At 48.4% G+C, this 21,774-nt stretch overlaps 3 protein-coding genes across 3 annotated transcripts in view; 1 reads left to right on the forward strand and 2 right to left on the reverse strand.

Moving 5' to 3' along the window:
• Window positions 1-1,141: 1,141 nt before the first annotated feature.
• ACTL9 (actin like 9) lies at window positions 1,142-2,841 on the reverse strand. Its single transcript, XM_083720571.1, has one exon. The coding sequence runs from the start codon at window positions 2,553-2,555 to the stop codon at window positions 1,224-1,226; it is 1,332 nt and encodes a 443-aa protein (XP_083576697.1). The 5' UTR covers window positions 2,556-2,841; the 3' UTR covers window positions 1,142-1,223.
• Window positions 2,842-3,364: 523 nt separating this feature from the next.
• Window positions 3,365-21,774, forward strand: part of LOC310835821 (uncharacterized protein) — a 192,433-nt gene continuing 174,023 nt past the window's right edge. The window contains exon 1 of the mRNA XM_083720803.1: window positions 3,365-3,500. The gene's annotated coding sequence lies outside the window, so the exon portion shown is untranslated. The remainder of the gene's footprint in view (window positions 3,501-21,774) is intronic.
• The window catches only part of LOC310835466 (mucin-16-like), a gene marked incomplete at its 5' end in the record, with an annotated part of 49,986 nt that continues 36,678 nt past the window's right edge, over window positions 8,467-21,774 (reverse strand). Inside the window, 11 exons of the mRNA XM_083720095.1 lie at window positions 8,467-10,060; window positions 11,501-11,580; window positions 11,759-11,797; window positions 12,618-12,790; window positions 12,932-12,999; window positions 14,982-15,145; window positions 16,686-16,840; window positions 17,319-17,386; window positions 18,546-18,682; window positions 20,212-20,384; window positions 21,132-21,199. Coding sequence (XP_083576221.1) covers window positions 9,962-10,060; window positions 11,501-11,580; window positions 11,759-11,797; window positions 12,618-12,790; window positions 12,932-12,999; window positions 14,982-15,145; window positions 16,686-16,840; window positions 17,319-17,386; window positions 18,546-18,682; window positions 20,212-20,384; window positions 21,132-21,199 — 1,224 coding nt within the window. The 3' untranslated portion in view covers window positions 8,467-9,961. The remainder of the gene's footprint in view (window positions 10,061-11,500; window positions 11,581-11,758; window positions 11,798-12,617; window positions 12,791-12,931; window positions 13,000-14,981; window positions 15,146-16,685; window positions 16,841-17,318; window positions 17,387-18,545; window positions 18,683-20,211; window positions 20,385-21,131; window positions 21,200-21,774) is intronic.

Below are 21,774 nucleotides of genomic sequence, written 5' to 3' on the forward strand. Positions count from 1 at the left end.
ATACAGTTCCTCTTAATCAGTGGTTTGACAGCATGACAACATTGGCAACTTATTTCATGCCCTTATTTTCATCTTTTTCATACCCTCCAACCAAAATAGGAACGTCCTATTTATTATTATTATTATTATTATTATTATTATTATTATTATTATTATTATTATTATTCTATTTATACCCTGTCCATCTGGGGCACAAACAGGGGGGGGGGGAATGAAACATTGAAAAACTTCCCTGGCTCAGGGCTTGGATAATGCCATCCCCTCCAACATTTCTCCAATGAAAATATGGGCATCCTAAGGAAAAGTGGGACATTACGGGATCAAATAAGAAACTGGGATGGCTTTTGTAAATCTGGGGTTGTCCCTGGAAAACAGGGACACTTGGAGGGTCTGTGAACAGACAGCTTATAGACAAATACTTGGATAAATGCAATTATATTGGGAATGGGTTCACACAGAGTATACTAGATTATTGGCAATTACCGTATTTTTTGCTCTATAAGACTCACCTTTTCCCTCCTAAAAAGTAAGGGGAAATGTGTTCGTGTCTTATGGAGCGAATGCAGGCTGCACAGCTAACCCAGAAGCCAGAACAGCAAGAGGGATTGCTGCTTTCGCTGCGCAGAGATCCCTCTTGCTGTTCTGGCTTCTGAGATTCAGATTTTTTTTCCTCTTGTTTTCCTCCTCCAAAAACTAGGTGCGTCTTGTGGTCTGGTGCATCTTATAGAGCGAAAAATACAGTATGTGTGTATTAGGATAATAAGAATATACATGTTAATGTAATATGCATATGAATATGAATATGCATGCTAATGTAACAGTGTGTCCCCCCCCCCATTTCACTCACTTTTTCCTTTCTTTTTCTCACTCTGTGAAATCCATCTATTAAAAAGAAGAGGAAAAGAGGCCTTTGCTGTTTTTCCTTGCCTGCAGCAAAGACGGCTATGGTTGTAACGGCCTCAAGGAGGCTTCGGGGCTTGCCCCCTCCTTCCCAGGAGTGAGCAAAAGCCCTTTTGGAGATAAATTGTGTGGGGAGCCCATAAAGTTCATTCTTAACAGCTGCTTTCCTTGTTGTCTCCCTGACCCCAACACTGCCTCCGGCGCTGAGCTCATCCCCTCCAGCCAATAACTGCGAGCCTCCTTGTCATTCTTATGCAAACTGATTTATTTTTGGTCCCCTGGCACCCCAGCCCCAAACTCCAGGGATTCTCGCCTGGCCCGTCTCAGTAGCACTTCCGGTGGACGATGTAGGGGCCGTGTTCGTGATATTGCTCCTTCCGGATCCAGCATGGCTGAAAGTTCTTCAGGGAAGCCAGGATGGACCCCCCAGTCCAAACAGAGTACTTCCTCAGAGGGATGGCTGTGACTTTCACTTTCGTGTTGGTGGGCACAGCCACCATGAGGTCGTGCAAGAACCTCTTCTCGAACCCCTCAAAGAGGGACGAGCCACCACAGAGCATGATGTTCTCGTACATTTCCTTCCGGGATTCTTCGGGGACCTTCCGGACGCTTCTCAGCGCCATACCATGAAGCCCCAAAAGGTTCAGTCCGGGCATCTGCGGAGGGTTGAACAACATCTCTGGACACTGGAATCTCTCTTTGCCCAGGCTGATGATCTGGCCATCGGGCAGCTGGTAGTCCGCCATGTACTCCCTCTTCGGACGGTTCCACTCAGTCTCAAAATCAAAGGCCACGTAGCAGCATTTTTGCTTCATGTCGTCAATGACATCCAGCATCCTCTCGTCAAAGTAATGTCCCATGTTCCTGAGAAGGTCCATCAGGAAAGATGTCATGTTTGCGCCCGCGATGTCCATCCTCTCGGTGGCGTGCGGCAGATTGTACCCTTGGTGGACAGGGACAGTGTGGGTTGTGGCATGTCCCGTGTCCACTACCAAACCGCTGATCTTGCCGTGGGCGTACACCGACAACACCGACTGGTATGCCACGTACATCCCGGGCGAGTTGAGCGACTCAAAGACCACCTCCACCAACTTCTCCCTGTTGGTCGTGGGGCAGAGCGGAGGGTCGGACATCAAGAGGGCGTGGTCTTCCGGAGCAACCTTGAGGTCGTGGTAGAACAGGTGCCTCCACAGAACTTCCGCCGCGTCCCAGTCGATGATGATGCCGTGCCGGACGGGCAAAATGATATCGACGTCCGGCTCTAACCGCGCCCGCTCCCCGACAAAGGTATCTGGCCTGTCTCTCCTGGTCCTCATGGACTTCTCAGTGGGGTGCCCAACCAACGTTCCAATGACTGCCTGAGGAGTCTGTTGACCTGCGAACCCCGCTTTACATGTCCCCGTACCTGTATCGATGATTACTGCTCCTGTCTTCACAACTGAGCGCCCTCTTTCCGGAGTCTTTGACCGGGGAGCTTCTTTCGAGGATGCCCGCGATCTGGACGAGCGGTCCAGTGTGTATCCCGGGGATGCGTTCCTTGTTCCAGCACGTCCTGGGCTGACCGGCCTCGATCCGGGGCTCTTTGATCGTGAGGATGCTGGGCTCCTTGTCCGTGAAGGGCCGGGGCTGGTTCTCCTGGTACTCCTGAATGACATCTTGAACGGGCCCTTGAGCTACCCCCTTCTTCAAGGTCAGCCACTGAACAACAACACCAGAGTGCCCTGCAGAATTCTGCCTCACTCTGTCACAAAGGGAACTATGACACCACACCAGCTCCGTGGGTGACGTGGCTTGGGACAGGCCACGTGGTCTCGGCCGGCTGCGATTGCCTCCCTCCGACCATCGCTCAAAGCGCAAAACCTGGGCGTTCAGTCCATCCCACCGCTGGTCGTCAGGAGGCTCTGAATTGTTCCGCGAGAGACAATGGGTGGCAGGCCTGGAATCCTGGAATCTTCGGTGCTAGATGACCTTTGGGTCCCTTGCAACTCTGTGATTCTATGATTCCATGAACATGGAACACCACAAGTCAGCTGGGCATGTTCTCTCCTGAGTGAGCGGCGTCTCAGGGCTTCACATTTTGTATCTGGAAACACAGATAAGTGAGGGTTCCTCCATCCACAGCTGGGGGCAGGAAACATCTTGGGAGTTGCAGCTGCTGGGAATCACAGTGGGCTGTTGCACTCAGGTTCTGTTTACAGGCTTTCCTTTGGGGTAGTTGGTTCTTACCGGATCTCTCAGCGGCTGTTGACCGCAGTATCCTCCTGGACTGTCTAGGAGGGCTGGGAGCTGGGGGTCCTGTTCTGCAGTGGTTCCGCTCCTTCCTCCTGGGCCATGTCCAGAAAGTGGTGTTCAGGGGTGAGTGTTCAGACCCCTGGGCCCTCACTTGTGGGGTGCCTCAGGGTTCTGTCCTGCTTTTCAACAGCCTGGAGAAGAGGAGGTTAAGGGGTGATATGATAGCCATGTTCAAATATATAAAAGGATGTCACATAGAGGAGGGAGAAAGGTTGTTTTCTGCTGCTCCAGAGAAGCGGACACGGAGCAATGGATCCAAACTACAAGAAAGAAGATTCCACCTAAACATTAGGAAGAACTTCCTGACAGTAAGAGCTGTTTGACAGTGGAATTTGCTGCCCAGGAGTGTGGTGGAGTCTCCTTCTTTGGGGGTCTTTAAGCAGAGGCTTGACAACCATATGTCAGGAGTGCTCTGATGGTGTTTCCTGCTTGGCAGGGGGTTGGACTCGATGGCCCTTGGGGTCTCTTCCAACTCTAGGATTCTATGATCTATTTGAAACCTCTGGGAGAGATCATCAGGGGGTTTGGGCTGGGTGTTTACCAGTATGTGGATGATACCCAGCTCTACCTCTCTTTTAAATCAGAACCAGTGAAGGCAGAGGACATCCAGTGTAGGTGTCTGGAGGCGGTTCGGGTCTGGATGGCGATCAACGGATTGAATCCCTACAAGACAGAACTGTTGTTTCTAGAGCAGTGTTTCCCAACCCTGGGTCTCCAGCTGCTTTTGGACTACAGTTCCCATCATTCCTGACCACTGGTCTTGCTAGCTAGGGATGATGGGAGTTGTAGTGCAAAAACAGCTGGAGACCCAAGGTTGGGAAACACTGTTCTAGAGTACAGGGGGCAGGCAGTTGGGGGACTCCCTGGTCCTGAATGGGGTAACTATGCCCCTGAAAGACAAGGTGCACAGCCTGAGAGTCATTTTGGACTCATAGCTATATGGAGGCCAATTCTGTTTCCAGGGCGGTTGCCTACCAGCTCCATCTAGTACGGCGGCTGAGACCCTCCCTCCCTGTCTTGCCAGAGTGGTCCATGCTCTGATTATCTCCTGCTTGAACTACCACAATGTGCTCTCCATGGGGCTACCTTTGAAGGTGACTCAGAAACCACAACCAATCCAGAATGTGACTGCCAGACTGGTGACTGGGAGTGGCCACCGGGACCATATAACACTGGTCCTAAAGGATCTACACTGGCTCCCAGTACCTTTCCAAACATCATTCAAGGTGTTGGTGCTGATTTTTAAAGCCTAAGCAGCCTTAGCCCAGTACAGTGGTACCTCGGGTTAAGAACTTAATTCATTCCGGAGGTCCGTACTTAACCTGAAACTGTTCCTAACCTGAAGCACCACTTTAGCTAATGGGGCCTCCCACCGCCGCCGCGCCACTGCTGCACAATTTCTGTCCTCATCCTGAAGCAAAGTTCTTAATCCAAGGCACTATTTCTGGGTTAGCAGAGTCTGTAACCTGAAGCGTCTGTAACCTGAAGCGTCTGTAACCCGAGGTACCACAGTATACCCAAAGGGGCGTCTCCACCCCCATCACTAAGCCTGGACCCTGAGGTCCTCCTCCGAGGGTCTTCTGGTGGTTCCCTCGCTGCGAGAAGTGAGGTTACAGGGAACCAGACAGAGGGCCTTCTCAGTGCTGGCACCCACCGTGTGGAACATACCCTCCCATCAGATGTCAAGGAAACAAACAACTGACTTTTAGAAGGCATCTGAAGGCAGCCCTGTATTGGGAAGTTTTTAATGTTTGGTGTTTTATTGTGTTTTTATATGTGTTGGAAGTTGCCCAGAGAACAGGGTGCTGGATTCAATGGGCCTTTGGCCTGATCCAGAAGATCATTATTACAGTGGTAAGGTAAAGGTAAAGGTACCCCTGCCCGTACGGGCCAGTCTTGACACACTCTGGGGTTGTGCGCCCATCTCACTCAAGAGGCCAGGGGCCAGCGCTGTCCGGAGACACTTCTGGGTCACATGGCCAGCGTGACATCGCTGCTCTGGCGAGCCAGAGCCGCACACGGAAACGCCGTTTACCTTCCCGCTGGTAAGCGGTCCCTATTTATCTACTTGCACCCGGAGGTGCTTTCGAACTGCTAGGTTGGCAGGCGCTGGGACCGAGCAGCGGGAGCGCACCCCGCCGCAGGGATTCGAACCGCCAACCTTTTGATCAGCAAGTCCTAGGCGCTGAGGCTTTAACCCACAGCGCCACCTGCGTCCCATTACAGTGGTACTTCAGGTTAAATATGCTTCAGGTTACAGACGCTTCACCTTACAGACTCTGCTAACCCAGAAATAGTACCTTGGGTTAAGAACTTTGCTTCAGGATGAGAACAGAAATTGCATGGCTGCGGTGCAGCGGCAGGCCCCATTAGCTAAAGTGGTCTTCAGGTTAAGAACAGTTTCAGGTTAAGAACAGACCTCTGGAACAAATTACCGTATTTTTCGCTCTATAACACGCACCCGACCATAACACGCACATAGTTTTTAGAGGAGGAAAATCCATAGGCATGCCACCCGTAGGCATTCCCTCCATAACACGCACAGACATTTCCCCTTACTTTTTAGGAGGAAAAAAGTGAGTGTTACGGTGCAAAAAATACGGTAAGTTCTTAATCCGAGGTACCACTGTATATGAACATTCTTATGTTCTCCTTCATGGATACAGAGTGAGTCAAAGACCCACAAGTCCATTTAGCAGGCATTATGTACGCTGACTAACAGCAGCAGCACTTCAGGATTTTAGACAAGGGGACTTCTCTCTCCCCAGGATCAAACCTGCGACTTTCTGCATATCCTAATGGGGGCCTCCTTGACCCAATCCAACAGGGAACTCCTGATGTTCTTTGGACAAATTCACAGAAGGCCAGCAGTGGCTACTACCTGCAGTTTCAGAGGTGGTCTATCTCTGAGCACTAGCTGATAGGAATGCAGCCGGGAAAAGTTACCGTACTTTTTAAATTATCCAATGAAGATGAAGGTGATGGACTATATGGAACTGGCGGAAATGACTGGCAGAATCCAAGACCTGGGAGAAGAGTTGGTGGAAGAAGATTGGAAGAAATTTAAAGGCTATCTGCAGAAACACTGTAAAATTAATGAATGTTAAAATGATGTTGGATTGAAAATAAGTGGTATTAACGACAAAGTTAATAAGAAATGTAAAAATGAACAGATATTAGATGAAATTATAGAGTCATAAATGTTAAGAAATAGAGCGAAGGTAAAGGAAAGAGGGTAAGGATTTGCTGACTTGATTATGTAAATGGGAATACAAAAAGTGGAGGTGTGAGGAGGTCAAAGGAACAAGTTAAGGAATTTAAAGTTATGAAAAATGGTATTGTTTTTAATTTTTTAATTTTTTATTTGTTTTTTGTATGTAGTTTTTTTATTATTATCTTTGTAAGTTGTATTTCTTTATATATTCCTACTTTTGCTTTTTTGATGTATTTTCTTTTCTTTCTTTTTATGTGGTTTTGTACTGATGTTTTTGTAAAACTTAATAAATATTTTACAAATAAATAAATAAATAAATAAATTATCCAATGAAGGCAGATTTTGGGAAATTCGGGACCAGTAAAGGAAAATGCTTCTTCAAAGTGCCTGCCACAAATCTGGATCTTGGCATCCAGGAATTTGACTTTTTTATACCCATTTTTTCATTGCCCCAACAATCCATCTGCAGCTTGGTAAGGCTGGGAAACCTGGGAGACACTGCCAGTCAGTGTAGACAATATTAAACTAGACAGACCATTAGCCTCAGAGGGTACAAGGCCTAACGTACTGAACGTACAGTAGTTAAGGCAACAATGTCTTAAGTTTGCCAGCAGGTGGCAGGAGTGAATCAATTAATCGCAATCCCACCAAAATGAAAAGCTGTTAATCTAGACCCAAAGTTGGGTCTCCAGCTGTTTTAGGACTACAGTTCCCACACGGGTATCGAACCTGCAACCTTGGCATTATGAGCACCATGGTCCAACCAACTGAGCTATCCAAGACATGATATGGCTTAGATGCAATTATCATCTATAGTGTCAGAAAAATGGTGGTGGACTCCTTCACTGCAGGTTTTTAAACAGAGGTCCCTTCCCAGGTGGATGAGCCCCATCTGCCCCTCATTTCTCTCTACAGCACGGGTAGGCAAACCAAGGCCCGGGGGCTGGATCCAGCCTGAATGCCTTCTAAATCTGGCCCACAGACGGTCCAGGAATCAGTGTGTTTTTACATGAGTAGAATGTGTCCTTTTATTTAAAATACATCTCTGGGTTATTTGTGGGGCATAGGAATTCTTTCACCCCCCCCCCCAAATATAGTCTGGCCTGAGGGGGGTGGTGGACCGACCCCCTGCTGAGAAAGTTTGTTGACCCCTGCTCTACAGCATGGCCAGAAACCACCTTCTTGACCATTGGACCCCCTCTTGGTCACATCCACTCCATCCCTGGGGGCCTGTCTTTGCATGCAGAGGAAGCCCCTAACTCATTGTTGGTTTGAGACCCATCAGCTCCCCTCACCTGGCTTTGCTGGCCAGTTGAAACCGTTCCCAGGATTGTGGCTGCTGTCACCTGCTGGCAGCTTCTAGGAGCCGCAGGTGAGAGCAGAGTGCAGGTCGGCAAACAACCCCCAACATGACACCCACAAGAGAGGTTGTTTAGTCATTTAGTCGTGTCCGACTCTTCGTGACCCCTGGACCAGAGAACGCCAGGCACTCCTGTCTTCCACTGCCTCCCGCAGTTTGGTCAAACTCACGTTAGTGGCTTCGAGAACACTGTCCCACCATCTCGTCCTCCGTCGTCCCCTTCTCCTTCTGCCCTCCATCTTTCCCAACATCAGGGTCTTTTCCAGGGAGTCTTCTCTTCTCATGAGGTGGCCAAAGTATTGGAGCCTCAGCTTCAGGATCTGTCCTTCCAGTGAGCACTTAGGGCTGGGGCTACCCCTCCTCTAACACCCCCACACCCTGCTCTCAATTTAATAATCATAAAAAGAGAGGGTTTGCCCTCTTAAGACAACAATCATAGAAATTGAGGATTTTGCCTCTTTTATATGGCAGTCATTTGGGGATTTAAAGATCAAGGAGTCTCAACTCAGAAACTGGATCTTCCTCTTCTGCCCTTCCAGTCCCCTTAAGGCAAATAAATTTATGTTATTAGGACTCAACTCTCACTTCATGAGCTGCATTGTGGCATAATGGATATATGATTACTGTCGGGTATCATTTGCCTGTAGGTTGGCTTTAGATTCCAGATATGCTTATACGTATACACACACAGCATCTCAAGTTCATTTTTCAGCTTGCTGTTTATTGATTGGCTTGTAAGAAATCGAGAACGTTTTTAAATATTGAGATATTTTAGAAAACAAAGAACAATCATCATATCAATCGCTGGCATTCAAATATATATTACTTTGGAATCTGGTTCTCTCCTAAACCACAACCCCAGTTGTTTTTTGGGGGGCGTGTGTGTGTGTGCGTGTGGAATTATCCTTCCAGTGTAATAAACTTCATCACCTCTCCAAAAAGAGCACCCCTAATTTAAATAGAAAAACCATCCCTGTTGACAATCACTAAATATTGCTATTTTGTTTTAGGTAAAACGGGGCAAGGGACCTTCGGCTCGTGTGTCCCCCACCCTTAGGACTCTTTCCGGGGCCACAGCTTTCTTGTCAGGCCAGATCCTTCACCAACCTTCCACCCCACCTTCCAGAAGTGCTTTAGCCTGGCGGGAAATGTGTCTTTGATAATGCCTCCTACTGGCCTGGACGGAGGATGGAAAGAGGAGTGGCCGGACATAGAAACCTCTGGTCGTCGTTCTGGCGGCGTGTAGCCTACCACACATAGGTAATTAGCATAGGTCTGCCTACTTTTTGCTCCCGGCTCCGCCCGCCAACGGTATGTGGCCCTCGGAAGATCCCCCAAGTAGGGGCCCGGCCCCTGAGCTGAACGAGATCTCCCAATCTCTGAGCTAAACAGAACTCTTTTTTGCAAGCAGATACAATATCTGCTGAGGGATGATATTCCCGAAACTGCTGAGATTGTTTCGGGATTATTTAGTTGAGTTTTTTAAAGTCAAATTTAAAACCGCTTAATTTATTTAATGGTGGCTACTGGGTCTTTTTTATGTTTTATGAGTTTAATATATCTAGATTACGAATGTTTTATGTATGGTTTGTAAAAAAACCCATTCTACTGTCTAAAGTATGCCGATAAAGGCTGAAAAGCAAAATTCTAAGGGAATCTAAAGTGCAATACAGTCTGAACTTCCTTTGACGCATCTCTGGACATTTCAGAGAACGTGGGGAGAGGGGGGAAGAAAGACTTCTGCATCCCAGGCAGAATCAGTCTACAAATAGTTAAATAATCTGTGGCTACATATATATATTAAAATTACATTCCAAAGTCCACCATGTGTTAATAAATAAATTGGAACGGAGCTTCCCCACTCAGTTCTGAATCCGGCAGTCTTCAGGGTCGCTGAGGTCAATGTCCAAAATATCTCATAGAGCATGCTCAATAGGCATAGAATCATAGGGCCGGAAGGGACCACGAGGGTCATCTAGTCCAACCCCGCGCAATGAAGGAACCATCTCTCTCTCTCTGGTCTAAGACAAGCTAGCGTTGATTGGTTGTGATTCACTTCTTAATCTAGACGTCTGTTCCAGCTGTGCCAAAACAGTTGTTTGCTGTGGACGGTGGGAGCAGTGTGCCAAAGGAGCCCCCCCCCCACTCCCACCTCGTGGGGCGCAGAGAGTCAAGGCCGCAAAAGGGTCTGCACATCATCGCGCTTTCCTCATGTCCAAGTGTGGGAAGTAGAGACCGAGGATGTCCTGTTGCACCTGATACTTCCCGGCTTTCTTCCGCAGACAGAAGACAACCTGGTTGGTGCAGAAAGAACAGAGGGGAGTGAAAAAGAACACTTGTCATACAAGTCTGTGTGCGGACAATGCTCCCCTTCCTGCACCAGCAGATGGACCACCAGCTGAACATGAGCCAATCGTGTGATGCAGCAGCAAAAGAAGCAAATGCTATTCTAGGCTGCGTATGGGACTGCCTCTCCTGGTATCCCCCACGGAGGACCTTAAGGTCCACAAATGACAACACTTTGGAGGTCATGAGCCTCAAGGAGGTTAGATTGGTTTCGACTAGGGCCAGGGCCTTTTCAGTACTGGCTCCAACTTGGTGGAATGCTCTGTCCCAAGAGACCAGGACCCTGCAGGACTTGACATCTTTCCGCAGGGCCTGCAAGACAGAGATGTTCCACCTGGCCTTTGGTTTGGACTCAGTCTGACCCTTATGTTTCCCTCCACTTATGGTTTTGCTCTATGTGCTACTTTTAAAATGAGGCTGCATTTTAAATTGAATTTTAACCTGTATTTTAAATGGTTTTTTTAAAAACGTTTTTACTGTAATTTAACTGGTGTTAGCCACCCTGAGCCTGGCTCTGGCTGGGGAGGGCGGGGTATAAATAAAATTTATTATTATTATTATTATTATTATTATTATTATTATTATCCACAGAAGTCTAGCATCCAGATCAAGGAAGTAATAGTCCCACTCTGTTCTGCCTTGGGCAGACCACACCTGGAATACGGTGACCACAATTTAAAAAGGATGTTGACAAGCTGGAAGGTGTGCAGAGGAGGGCAACCAAGATGATCAAGGGCAGAGGGGGGCGAGGTTTACTTCGCCTGGGCTGGTTCACTCCAGTGGAGATCCCTCCATGGGCCGGACTGACTGCACGTACGCATGCGCACCATTTCCAACACCTGTGCCTGAGCAGCTGTGATTTCTGGCGCCACGGAAGCGAGTCCCCGCACCAGTTTAGCGCAGCATGGGGGGGCTCGCCGAGTGGGTGGCTTGGGCTGGGCCAGTTAAATGACCCCTGATCAAGAGTCTGGAAAATAAGCCTTATGAAGGATGGTTAAAGGAGCTGGGTGTGTTTAGTGTGCAGAAGATGAGACTGAGAGGAGATATGAGCATCATCTTCAAATGTCCCAAGGGCTGTCGCATGGAAGAGGGAGCAAGCTTGTCTTCTTCTGCTCCGGAGGGTAGGACTCGAACCCATGGCTTCAAGTTACAAGAAAAGAGATTCCAACTAAACACTGAAGTTAAATGACATTTGGGTCCTCCCCTCCCAAAACTACCACCATCAGCACACCGTTTACCTTCCCATGGGAGCAGTACCTATTTATCTACTTGCACTTTGACGTGCTTTCAAATTGCTAGGTTGGCAGGACATTCTTAAAATAAAGAATGATAAAAAAGAGGAAAGAACTTCCTTTCCCCTCTGTCTTGAATGCAGAGGATGAACATACCAGGAAGCAGACAAGGAAGAGGAGGAGGAAGCCCAGGAGAGCAGACAGACATATCAGGATGATGGCCCAGAAAGGTAACCCTGGAAAGACAAAAAAAAAAAAAAAGAGTATTAAATGTCGGCAGGCTTTGACCCATGGCATTGTGGAGAATTAAAATGGTGGGCAGCTTCTGAGGCTGGGGCGTTTGAGTAAATCCGATGGCCGGTGGAAGACCCCTCCAACCTTGAATCAATGCTGAACCAAAGAAGCATCACTAACCTCCTTGGTGGTGCACTGGGGTCACTGCTGAAGGATAACCTGTAAATAAGTAAATACAGCATAAACATAACAGTGTGAAATGAACCCAGGAGCAGAATCAAGCCAAAAAGGGCCCCATCCAATGCATTGTTTCTGGGGGAGAGGGGGCGGGCAGGTGTGGGGGACTCCCTGGTTCTGAATGGGGTAACTGTGCCCCTGAAGGGCACATCCAACCATCTTAGGGACTCTACTCCAGATTTGTGCAGGCTTTCCTCCTTAGCCTTTTCTTCTCCCAAAGATGTCCCTCAAGGTATAGGACCAGAGTTTTCCTTCTCCCAGATAGGAGGTGAGTCCCATCTTCTCCTCACTTCCTTCTACAGCTTGTGCAGAGATCACCTTCTTGACCATTGGACCCACGCTTGGTCTCGTCCACCCTGTCTGCTGGAGTCTGTTTCCACATGCAGGGAAAGTCCCTAACTCCTTGAGGGACTGGGACCCATCAGCTCCCCTTGTCTGGTTTAGCCGGCCAGTTGAAGCCCTTCTGGAGTTGTGGCTGCTGTTGCCTGCTGACAGCTTCCAGGAGCCACAGGTGAGACTTGGGTGCAGGTGGGGACCAAAGGTGGGCAAACTGCAAAAAGAGCATGGTATGTCCCCCACCAGAGGTAACACACAAACACCAGTGCCTTTAGCACCCTATACACCCCAGCCTTGGAGGCAATTATGCCTCTGGCTTCCAGTCAGGGGAGAGTGACTCTTGAGCCACAGTGAGACGAGGACGCTAGACTAGATGGCCCATTGGCCTAATCCTGCAGGCCCTTCCGACTTTCCCCTGGAAGCTTCTGCCATTGTCCAGGATCTTTGGCACTCACTGCACTCTTACCGCTGACCAGCAGACTTCTGTTGTCCAGTGTGTACACCCCCAACACTGTGGCATTGCCCGTCCAGTTCCTAAACGCATCGTACACCAGAGCTCGGTCGAACGTCCTTGTGGAGGAATCCATCGCGAATGTGCAGGCAGCGCCAACCGCCGTCTCGGTCTGCAGGTCAGTCGGTCTATGCAAAAATTAAAACACAGGCAAATGTTGGTCAACCGCCATGACTGATGTCTCTTAAGCAGGGATGTTGGAGACTCCCAATGGCAGGGGAGATTACTGACCCTCACTTAGACTGCATTCGAACCACACAAACACACACCTGAAGCTCTCAACAGAGCACTGCACAAACTCCTTCTGCAGGCTGCTGCGCTGGTATAACTGGTGGAGCTGTTTGGAGGAAGAAGGGGAGAACGGTATCAATACAATACAATACAATAATCTTTATTGTCATTGTCCCATACAGAACAACAAAATTGAAAAATCTACTTTAGACATTCAAAAACCAACGAGCCTGCTATCCCAGCTATCCCAGCCTGGTTAACCCACTAAAAACTCTGATACCCCATAATTAAATACAATATACTCCCACAGAGACTACCTTACACTGCATTTAAAATCAAAATCGCATTTGGATAAAAACTGTTTCTCAGGCGGCTAGTCCTAGTCTTCATGACCCTGTACCTTCTTCCAGAAGGCAGAAGCTGAAAGAGATCATTTCCGGGGTCCGCACTATCCTGCGCTATCTCTGCAGCTTTCTCTGGAAACTTAGGGTGAACGTTGCCAGAGAGAGGTGTAATTCAGGTCCCTCTTTGAGTCATATCACGTTGGCATGGCCTGTGCCTTTGTTACATGGGTTTTAAGGTGTGCCCCTCACCCCGCAGAAAACCAACCCTTCACCCTTCAGCAATTTGGGAAATATTCTTTGGAAATAATAGCCACTTTATTTGAATGTATTAAACTTAGTTCACATAGCAAAACAAGAGCATTTCTAGTCGGGTGGCATAAAATGTGTGGCCAGCAACTGGGGCAAGGCAAGGGTTGCGCCCCCTAACCTCACTGCAGGCATCATGCAGGAGGCAACGGGTAGACTTCGCTCGCTGTGCCCCTGTGGTAGCCGCTCCTCATGGAGGCTGGCTGCCCTCTCGGCTCGGTGAGAGACCAGGGTTCAAATCCCCGCTCGGCTGTGGAGCTCACTGAGTGAACTTTCAGGCCCACCAACCTCACATAAGCTACACTGATCAGCTCAGAGAAGCAAGAGATATATAAACGAAATAAATACATGATTTGAGATGATTTTAAAAATTGTCCATGGACAAACTTAATGATATTTGGAATCCATTTTTATAAATACCATTTTTGATTAAGGTATAAAGGTAAAGGACCCCTGATAGTTCAAGTCCAGTTGCGAACGACTCTGGGGTTGCGGCACTCATCTCGCTTTACTGGCCGAGGGAGCTGGCGTACAGCTTCTGGGTCATGTGGCCAGCATGACTAAGCCACTTCTGGCAAAACCAGAGCAGCGCATGGAAACGCTGTTTACCTTCCTGCCGGAGCAGTGGCAGAGCTTCATGCTCTGGCACCGGGGGGTGGAGAGCAGGCGGGGGCGGGGCTGGCGCGCGTCCTGGGGGCATGTCGCGCCACCTGAGGGGTGGGGTGGGGACAGCTGCAATGGCACCCCACTGGGATCGCACTGCTATGGGTGGTGCGTTCCCCCACACTCTTCTTCCTCTGCCAGTGCACCAGAGCGTACCTATTTATCTACTTGTACTGGCACGCTTTCAAACTGCTAGGTGGGCAGGAGTAGGGACCGAGCAACAGGAGCTCACCCCGTCATTGTGGGGATTCAAACCACCGACCTTCTGATTGGCAAGCCCAAGAGGCCCAGTGGTTTAGACCACAGCACCACCCACATCCCGATTAAGGTATGGTTAATTGCAATAACAATTTCCTCTTTTTTGTAATGTGCACAGTATCTTTTTTCTGTTTCATTTCCCACATAGGTGTTACTTCTTGTGTCTTATAATTACCCTGTTCAGTTTTAATTTTGTACTCTGCATTTTCCAATGAAGAGTATAAAACAAAACATGATTTGAGATGATTTTAATTCTAACTCTTTTAAAATTGGATCGGCTCTTAGAATGTTTTCCCTTTGTTTTTTAAACTTCGCACTTGGGAACTTCGGGGAGGAAAGGCAGGATATAGAAGTTTGAGAAATAGCAATGGCTACTTGAGAAGGGAGAGAAAGAAGGCTGGTCAGGGTTCCAAGCCTGAAGGGAGTCCCGGGGGCCTGGCAGAATGCTCTGGAGGGCCGCAGCCACAGTCAGGAGTGAGGCCTGGACTCTGCTTAGCGTCTCTCCTGAGCCGTTTACCTCGCTCTCAAGACTCATTTTGGTCTTCCAGTAGACATCCGAGTCGGGATCTGCCATTTCCCCTGAGTACGGCAAGTTGGTGACGGTGAAATTGACCGCAAAGTTCTTCATCTGGAGTTGGGGCGGCAGGGCAGCAGTGGCGGACTCAATGGCCGATTCGGGAGCTGGGGAGGAAGGAAGGATCCTAAAAATTCAAAAAAATACCCCTTCGGCCACTGTCCCCTTGGTTCCCAGTGCTCCCAGCTGATATTATTTAAAAGAGTGGTTTGCGTGACCTAAAGGTAAAGGTAAATGGACCCCTGACCATTAGGTCCAGTCATGACCGACTGGGGTTGCGACGCTCATCTCGCTTTATTGGCCAAGGGAGCCGGCGAACAACTTCTGGGTCATGTGGCCAGCAGGACTAAGCCGCTTCTGGCGAACCAGAGCAGCGCACGGAAACACCGTTTACCTTCCCGCCAGAGCAGTACCTATTTATCAGCTTGCATTTTGACATGCCATTGCCCAGGAGGGGCGCAAGGTGTGCGGTTTCTCTGCCACTCAAGGTGCAAAGCCCTTCTTTTGCACCCTGTGGAACATAAATGCACAGAATTTTTAAAAAACTGGGCAACGGCCAGCCGGCAGCGACTCCCGAGCCTCTCCCGATCGATCAGTCAAAACAAAGGAGGAAGGGGGCAGGAGATCGGGGGAGGCTTGGGAGTCACAGGTGGGTGGCGCGCCGTTCCCCAGTTTTTAAAAAACTCTGCGCATTTATGTTTCACAGTGTGCGAAAGAAGGGCTTTGCACCTTTATACAATATGCATGTGTGCTTGGGCCCAGAGTCCTTTGCCTCACCATCCCCACTACTGACTCCCTGTTGCTACTCAGCTTCAAAATAATAATAATTAAAAAAATGTCCCCGGATTCATTGAAAAAAATCTGGCAACCATAGTTTTAGGGTCAGTTCCTAAACTGGGAGATTTAGCAGATGCTAGCTCGAGGGCTCTGCGCATGCTCTAGAGCCTCATTAATATTAAAAAACACACCCCTTGTCCTTAAATTGCTAATTTACATGAACATGGGTCGTATGTAAAGGGAGGGGGCACATATCAGGGAGAAGATATGAAACGGGCGTTTAGGGAAGTCTGTTAGCTGCAAGTTCTCAACCTACAGGAATTGTAAGGAGGAAAGGAGGGGGAGAGCGGGGCACGAAAAAGCTTTAAAGCATGGGTAGGCAACTTAAGGCCCAGGGGCTGGATCCGGCCCAATCGCCTTCTAAATCCAGCCTGCAGACAGTCCAGGAATCAGTGTATTTTTATATGAGTAGAATGTGTGCTTTTATTTAAAATGCATCTCTGGGTTATTTGTGGGGCATAGGAATTCGTTCATTCCCCCCGAAAAAATATAGTCTGCCCCCCCACAAGGTCTGAGGGACAGTGGACTGGCCCCCTGCTGGAAAAGGTTGCTGACCCCTGATTTAAAGAGCAAGGGGAAAGTTTTTCCCCTTGCAGCAGTTTCTTTCTCTGTACTGAAAGTGTTGTCCTCTGTTTTACTCAGATGATTAAAAAGAGTATTTTTCCTGCATCTCCTGAGTCTGTTGGCTTTCATTGATCAACTGAGCCAAAGGCTGCCCTGGTCCAAATCGTGGACCCAACAGAACCACGCGTGTTTTACTTCTCACAACCGGTGACCTTTCTTGATTTATGCTGAAGGGTCTTTCTGTACCTCGCACAGTCACGCCCTTGAGCTGGAACTGTTTTCCCAGCCACAGAGATGTGGCGTTCCTCGTCTCCTGCTGGAACGTCTCTCGGACGACCTCTTGGCTGGTGTTTGTCGCCGGGTCAAAGTAGCACTTGCAGTCGACCACGATGGAGCCGTGCCTGAGAATTGCAATGTGCAGAGGAAGAGTCAGGGGCAAGAGGACATCCCAGACAAAAACAAACCCGACCCCAAGAGGCAGGCAATCCCTCTGAACAACATGGTTAATTCAAAAAACCAGCCTGATCCCACAAGGTTCTCCTGATGTTCTTATCTGTGACTCCCATCTCCCATTAGGCCAACATGCAAAGGATGATGGGGGCTGGAGCCCCTCAGCATGCAAGGGATGATGGGGGTTGGAGCCCCTCAACATGCAAGGGATGATGGGGGTTGGAGCCCCTCAGCATGCAAGGGATGATGGGAGTTGGAGTCCCTCAACATGCAAGGGATGATGGGAGTTGGAGTCCCTCAACATGCAAGGAATGATGGGGTTTGGAGCCCCTCAACATAAAGAAGTCCAAAGATTCCTTATCTCTGATTCAGGTAGATGTCTCAGGAGCCTGGACAACTGCTTACACTTTCCTTCCTATCAGTACTGACCTCAGTCCAGTTACTTTGCAAATGTTGAATCCGTTTCGGATGGCACTCCGGAGGAAGAGTTGATTTAACTGGAGTGGGTAGAACAAACTAAAATTAGGAACTGCTGGGATTATTATTATTATTGCATTTGCATCCTTCGAGGAGGTGGCTAATATGGTTTTCCTCTGCCTCGCTTAACTCTCACAACAACCCTACCAGGTAGGTAGGGCTGAGAGCGAGCGACTAGCCCACAAGGACACCCACTGAGCACCATGGATTGGTGTGAATTCGAACCCTGGGCCCTGAGGTCCTAACCCGACACTCTAACCACTGCACCACGCTGCCTCTGTGCATTGCAAAGCATGAGAAAAACCACGCAGCCTCACTGTTTAACATAGAGAGTCTTTCCCAGGCCTACCTAGAGATGTTGTGGGGTGGAATCTGGGATGTTCCCCATACAAAGCAGACACCCTACAATTGAGCTATGGGCCAACTCTACAAATAATGGAAGGCGCTTCTATAGGGCTACCATATTTCAAAAAGTGAAAATCCAGACACAAAAGTTGGTCTTTTTTTGGCAAAGCTGTTGAGTTTTTTGTTGTTGTTGTTGTTGAGCTATTCTTAAGGAAATTTGACATGGGTTGCCATATGTATGTATGGTAAAATAAAAATAGGAATGGGAAGCGATCTCAGTGCTGCATTTTATCTGCCCAGACTGCTGTGAGGGTTTCAGAATTTGGGTTTCATCCAGCTGCTGTTCTTAGGGACAGCTTTACAAAGGGATTAGACAAAACAGGCTTTGTCATTCTTCTTCCTTAAACTCCAGAACGGCAGAAGGAAGGTGCGAGGATGGTCAATTAAAAATTTAACACGGATAATAACACTATATCATTTTAGATTGCAATGAATGGGAGTCTATTACATTGCATGTTTGTTTGTTTTGTGTGTGTGTGTATTTGTGTGTATGTGTGTGTGTATTTGTGTGTATGTATGTGTGTGGGTATGTGTGTGTGTGTGTGTGTGTGTGTGTGTGTATATATATATATATATATATATTACACATCTTTGGTCCCCCCCCCACTTCTCCTCTTTCCCCCTTTCTATCACTTCATTTCTTTACTACTGAAATTATTTCAATATAAATATAACACATAGAAAATGAGGACACTGAAGGAAGTGCATGAGACCCTTTCCTCAAGGCTCCTGTGCACTCTAAGGTCTGGTGAGTCCCAGCTCACAAATCCTGACCTCGTGGGCGATGGCAGACTTCACACGCTGGTATTCTGGAGAGGACGGGTCCGTGTGGGTCAAGTTCTGGTTGACGACCGTGAAGCCGAGCTCATAGCCAACTCCTTCCTCCCCTCCTCTGAGGACTGGTGGGTATCCTGCAAGGAATTGGAAAGAGCAGGTGGTGAACAGGTGTGTAGGCCATGGCAGGACCTCCAGGTGTCCTTATTTTAACAGAGACAGTCCTGGATTTACCTCCCTTTAAAGGCATAGTGTGAATGTAGTCGCCCTCAGAGGAGGACTGAATTAGGCCCTCCCCAGTGGAAACGGGTTTTTGAATATTCAGAAATAAATTGTAAACAGATAAGAACATTGGCAGGATTATTGTATAAATAGTACTGTATAATGAATAAATGGGTCAATTAAGTTAGTTTGGAATATGCAAAAAATATTTTTTTTAAAAAAATTAAGGAACTGCAGAAAGAGAGGGAAGGAAGTCGAGTTTTGAAATGTTAAAATGGTTGTAAAATTATTGAAATGTACAAAACTGAGAATCGGGTTTTTTAAAAAAAGAATTAGGCCCTCCTTGTTCCACACCTTCCTTGGGTGTTTCAAACTCAGATCCGGCCTCCTTACATTTTATAGAATCGTAGTGTTGCAGGAATTTATGTATAGGGTGGGAGGGTTGCCCCTCCAGCAGATATCAGGCACATGCAGCCCACTACCAAAACCAGCACAATCACTTTTGTGACTTTTGTGATTTGTCCCCACAAAACACTTCATCACAGTTTCTTCCTATCTATTCAAAGGGCCTCTGCTGCACGATACCAAATGTAAGAATTCACTGATCAATGTCTCTATGTACTGGCACACTAGGAAAACTTCAGAAATTCATATAGAGATGTGAGCTCAGCTACTCAGCAGCCCCTCTGCCTGAGTGATAATCCCTGGCATCCTGATACCTGAGTGCCAGACAGGTAGCCATTCCAGAAAGAACAAACCCAGATGAAGACAAAAGGGTGGGATTAACTTGGCTGGGAAACAGGGAAATGTAAATATCTGTTTTGTTCCACTTGATGGGTGTTTGGTGGAGGGCAAGGGGAACCATGGTGCAGGGTCCAGGATGCTCAGATTCCTGCCACCAGACCTCCCCTTTCATGATGTATCCATGATGTATTAGTGATGTAGTTTGGGGGGGTGTAACATGGGGATTAGACGCTAAAAAAAGTTTGAGTTCTCTCTTGTTGGGGGCTTCTATCTTGTTCCACCTGGTGGCAGGTGGGAGTCCTGTCGCGACAGTCTTCAGTAAAGACCAAGCCTACTGGCTGCTGTTTTGCTCTGGTATTCCTGGCTGGTGTCCTTTTTTTTTTTTGTCCAAGGGAGCCTTCAGATTCCTCCATTAACAGTAGAGTTGGAAGGGACCCCCGGGGGTCATCTAGTCCAACCTGCTGCAATGCAGGAATCTCAACTGAAGGAATCTCATTTACCACCCATTGCCCCGCCCACTTTTGCACCTGGTCCCGCCCACCCCTGGCATGCGGCCCTCGGAAGGTAACTCAGGCCCTCAGGGTGGGAAAGGAGCAAACCCTTTTGAGATGAATAGGCGCAATAATGCATGGCTTAAGCCTGTCAATTCCCATGGGTCTCGGGTTCTTCCCATCCAGCCTCTGGCCCCCAACTGGCTTACCATCCACAGACAGGCTGTCCTTCTCCAGGCTGTAGTGGCCGAGCCTCGTGCCGTCCCTCGTCAGGTTGCTGATCTCCCGGTGAAGCCTCATGTGGTCAAAGGGGGCAGGGAGAAGATCTTCCCAGTAGCTGCAGACAGTGTCCACCGCCGCAGCATGCCTGGTGTGTGGAGCCCTAAGGAAAGGCAAATGCGCATTATAAAGGTAAAGGTAAAGGAACCCCTGACCATTAGGTCCAGTTGTGACCGACTCTGGGGTTGCGGCGCTCATCTCGCTTTATTGGCCGAGGGAGCCGGCGTACAGCTTCCGGGTCATGTATGAGCTGTTTCTGGCGAACCAGAGCAGCACACGGAAACGCTGTTTACCTTCCCGCTGGAGTGGTACCTATTTATCTACTTGCACTTGACATGCTTTTGAACTGCTAGGTTGGCAGAAGCAGGGACTGAGCAACGAGAGCTCACCCCGTTGTGGGGATTCGAACCGCTGACCTTCTGATCGGCAAGGCCTAGGCTCTGTGGTTTAACCTACAGCGCCACCTGCGTCCCTTGCGCATTATAGAATCATATAAATCAGAGGGGGTCCTTCAGGGGTCATCTAGCCCAACCCCTGCAATGAAAGGGGGTCCTTTGCTCCAGAGCAACAGAAAACAAGCTTTCTCCATCTTCCCTGCGACAGCCCTTCAGATATTTGAAGATGGCTGTCCGTTTCCTCTTTTCCAGGCTAAACATACCCAGCTCCTTCAACCGTTCCTCATAAGGCTTGGTTTCCAGACCGGGGGGGGGGGTGGTTGGGGCTCAAAATGGGTATATGGAACATGCACGTTCAGCAGCAGTCTACCTCGGGAGGCCTGCCAGGGGAATTGGCTGGAATTGGAAAGCCCAGCTGTTGCCCACCCTCTTAGCTGCCCATCCCTGACTCTTACCAAAATCTCTCCACTCTGCAATATGCAAACGCTGGGCCAACATGTGTCTTCTTGAGAAGAGGCTCCATCTGGAGGGGGGAAAGGAAAGGAAAATATTGGCAGAGGTCCGTCACCTGCAGATCAGTCGCTTTGAAAGCTTTAACTGAAAGGCAGAATGATCTGCGGAGGGGGCACTGTTAACGGTGCCACCTAATGAGCGATTGCTAAGGAAGAAGCAGATTCTGCATTTGTAAGAAATTATTCTTTCAGCACATGGTGGAAGCTAAACTTTGGAACTCCCTGCCGCTTGACATTGGGCAGGCACCATCCCTGTACTCTTCCCCGCACTTGCTAAAGACATTTTTTTTATTAGACTCAGAAATTTAGAATGCTGATGAGTTTTTAGGTTGCTGCTGGTTTTGTTTGTTATTAATTTTCTGAATATTTTACAGTGGTACCTCGGGTTACATACGCTTCAGGTTACAGACTCCGCTAACCCAGAAATAGTACCTCGGGTTAAGAACTTTGCTTCAGGATGAGAACAGAAATTGCACGGCGGCAGCGGGAGGCCCCATTAGCTAAAGTGGTGCTTCAGGTTAAGAACAGTTTCAGGTTAAGAACGGACCTCCGAACGAATTAAGTACTTAACCCGAGGTACCACTGT

Source organism: Podarcis gaigeae (assembly GCF_964106915.1).
Source record: "Podarcis gaigeae genome assembly, chromosome: 18".
Taxonomy (NCBI): Eukaryota; Metazoa; Chordata; class Lepidosauria; order Squamata; family Lacertidae; genus Podarcis; species Podarcis gaigeae.